Here is a 3079-nt window from a genome sequence, read left to right as displayed (position 1 = left end):
GGAAAAACGTCGTAAGTGATAATTTTAGTGGGGATAATCCCTAAAGAATAAGGTAATACCTTTTCCTGCCCCCGAGAAAAACGAATTTACAGCGGCCACACAACTGAATCACAGACACAGCAGAGCCCAGGAGATGAAATGGCGGTCAGAGCCAGGAGTGGCGGCGACTGCGCGAGGCTTTAATTGCCTGTGTCAAAGGGCGCGAAACAAAGAAAGGAATTCATACACCAACATAACGTGTTGCTATTTCCAAACCTGGTCAGTTTCCTCAATACGTGTTCGTATTTGTTTCAAAGTGGGGTTGGGTCCGGCGTTGTAAATAATATGCTACAGTCAGGGACGTGGCACAGGTACGGGGCTAATGTTGCCCGGGGGACAACTGGCCCCATTTGCCTTTTTGGCTGACCTGCCCCTCCTGGAGAGAGGAGAGTTTGTTTTTCTGTTTTCTGGTGTGGCGCGAATCATCAGCATAAAACCTCGACAACTTGAGTATTAGGTCTCTTTGCGGCGAAACACACTTTGTTCGTCAGCGTTGCCTCATCTGCGGTGCCGTTAAGACCACCTCAGTGTCAGATTTTGGAAACTTGCATTTTTGAGGTGCCTCTCATGGCAGTGTAAGGTCATAAGCGACACAACCAGGATGGACCTGTTACTTCCTCTTCGATACCGTCCGTTTATTCTACAAAAACACTAAATATAGCCTACTTGTTGCTTATTGTGCTGCCGTACTGATTTCATCTGTAAACTCCCTCAAACGGGGCCCGTCGCTCTCTTTTCTTGATCTCGCCCTCTAACGGGCGTGAACAGCTTCAACTGTTCGCCTGCTTCGATTGTAGGATTTCCTGCCATGTCTCTTACGCAGCTTTAGTTTGATCATTCTCTGCTTACTAAGTTATTGGAATACTAGAATAAATGAAGCTAATTAGATAGCCCTTCGCATTCTGCGCCTCATTACGGAAGGAATGATACAGAACATGAGAATAAATGCCGTACCTGCGGCTCTTATTAATTAGTCGAGTTTATCTTAACGGAATTAGTAGAGGCCCTATTTTATTGTCAGTACATTTTGATCTGCACAACAGTTACATTACTACATCTAGAACAGAATTGTCCCCTATTTTGTCTGTTACAATAGTTACTAACATTAGATATTATTTTGATCGACGCATGATGCGCGCCGCCAAAACAAAAAATGTCCCTGGTTTCATTCTTTGAAAATCACAGGTCACGAATGCAAGTGTCGCCCTATAGCTTACTTTTCGTGAGATGTGAATACTGCTTCAATGTTAGTTGACTGTTAATAATCGTTTTGGTTTCTTTTACATTTAACAAACAACGCATTACAATTTTCAAAAGGTCCTTGTGTTATTTTTATCGCGGGCGCGGACGCCCTTTCTTTTTAGTTTAGAGCAATAAGGCCCTCGCACAAGTCTCGTGCACGTGTCCCTGTGTACAGTGTTTGCCGGACTACAGCGCCGGTTACTGTAACACGCTCTATTTTTGGCAGTAAATAACGCTACTCTAACACATCTTTTTTCTAAAATTCCAGCTAACTCAGTTGCCGTTCAATATGGTGCGTTACTCGTTACTTTTTTTGTACTATAGTCGTCGGACTCCCAGACGTTTGGTGCCTGTGGTGGAGCCGGCCGAACAGCGAGGGCCGAACATTGCAGATGAAACTGTACCTTTAGAGCGTACGACGTACTTGAATAAATGCTAGATACTCCTTGCCTCAACATGCGCGAGAGCGGAACACGCTGCTGGGCCGTGTTTGTGTTTACTAACAAGACGTATCATGGCCCGGCGGCGGGGCTCAAGTCGATGATTCTCCGCCTGGAGGATATTCCCACTATTTCACTGTTTGTCCGAGCACAAAAGCAAAAGAACGTTTTACGTGTACAATGTATGTCCTGGTCTTGGCGGGTCAAAGCATCCCCTCTATCTTTACTGCCCAAAACAGCCAATTCACAATCTGGTTGAAAATATCTGTCTAGAAACAACATGCTGGGACGATCAGGCTAGTAGCTAAGCACCACACGACCCAGACTCGCCGACGCCTACTCCACCTAAGCAACACGCGGCTGCGATATTTAACCGAGGAAAGTTGATTAAAGCCATTGCACGCGTCATGCTTGTAGAACACAATTTGCCAGAGGTAAAGTTTTCTACGTATTTCTGATTTGCGTATTTCTTGAATCAACCAGATTGGTATTATTCTCCAATGCCAATAACAGTAGCTGAAATGCAAGGCGCGAGTATAAAGGCAGTTAGAATCTGTGGCGCAGCCGGCTTGTTTTAACAGTAACTAATGCATTACTGCTTCACAGCGTTTTGGGCGTGCTAGTAAGTCAGTAAAGCTAACTGGAGTGTTACTTTTGCAAATGAGAGTTAACATAGTATGGGTAACCTAGTTACTGGTTTCGTAACTAGCACAACACTGAAGTTAGATCCTATACTGTCAGTGTAGTAGATATGTGGGTGGTGACGCCCCAAGTTTTTAGAACCACACATGACTTACGGCAACATGAGCAAAGGCTGAAGTCGAACTAGTTACTGTATATCACCTGTATCTATGCTATCTTCAAATCCGCCGATATCTGCCATACACGTACATTGCAATTTAGCTGAACGCTTTTATCCAAAGCGACTTACCAATAAGTACATTCGACCCAGGAGATACAAACTGTGAAAGAAAACAAGACAAGGGAAGAGGAGAGTCATGTGGTACCTCGCGATGCAACTGGCCGTTCCAACAGTTAGTGTTTACTTAGATGTGAGAAGCTTTTGTGCTTTTAAAGGGTTATTCAGATTCCACGCAAAGTCGCCACCGAGCGATAACACATACTAACGTGTCTACGGCAACGGAGTAGACCACGCAAACTTCTGCCATTGGCATGGGCTAAAATTGACATGTTTTTATCAATGGAGTCTGGTATGTTTGGAAGAGGAAGATAACAGCCCTTGTCTGACAGAAGGAAGCTGAAGCGTCTATATATGTAAAGTAAAGGGTTAGCAAATATTTTTAACAATGCTTACCATTTAAACTGATGTTCGTGATATGTAGGTGTCTTAATAAGTG

The 3079-nt window shown here is 44.1% G+C and overlaps 1 protein-coding gene across 1 annotated transcript in view; it reads right to left on the bottom strand.

Annotated features, from left to right (window-relative positions):
* Positions 1–108: 108 nt before the first annotated feature.
* The window catches only part of LOC104960860 (uncharacterized), an 18315-nt gene continuing 15344 nt past the window's right edge, over positions 109–3079 (bottom strand). Inside the window, exon 9 of the mRNA XM_010789033.1 lies at positions 109–186. Coding sequence (XP_010787335.1) covers positions 109–186 — 78 coding nt within the window. The remainder of the gene's footprint in view (positions 187–3079) is intronic.

The sequence above is a fragment of the Notothenia coriiceps genome, unplaced genomic scaffold (genome assembly GCF_000735185.1).
Source record: "Notothenia coriiceps isolate Sejong01 unplaced genomic scaffold, NC01 NC01_scaffold00032460, whole genome shotgun sequence".
Classification (NCBI taxonomy): domain Eukaryota; kingdom Metazoa; phylum Chordata; class Actinopteri; order Perciformes; family Nototheniidae; genus Notothenia; species Notothenia coriiceps.
This window is presented reverse-complemented; position numbering and strand designations above follow the sequence as displayed.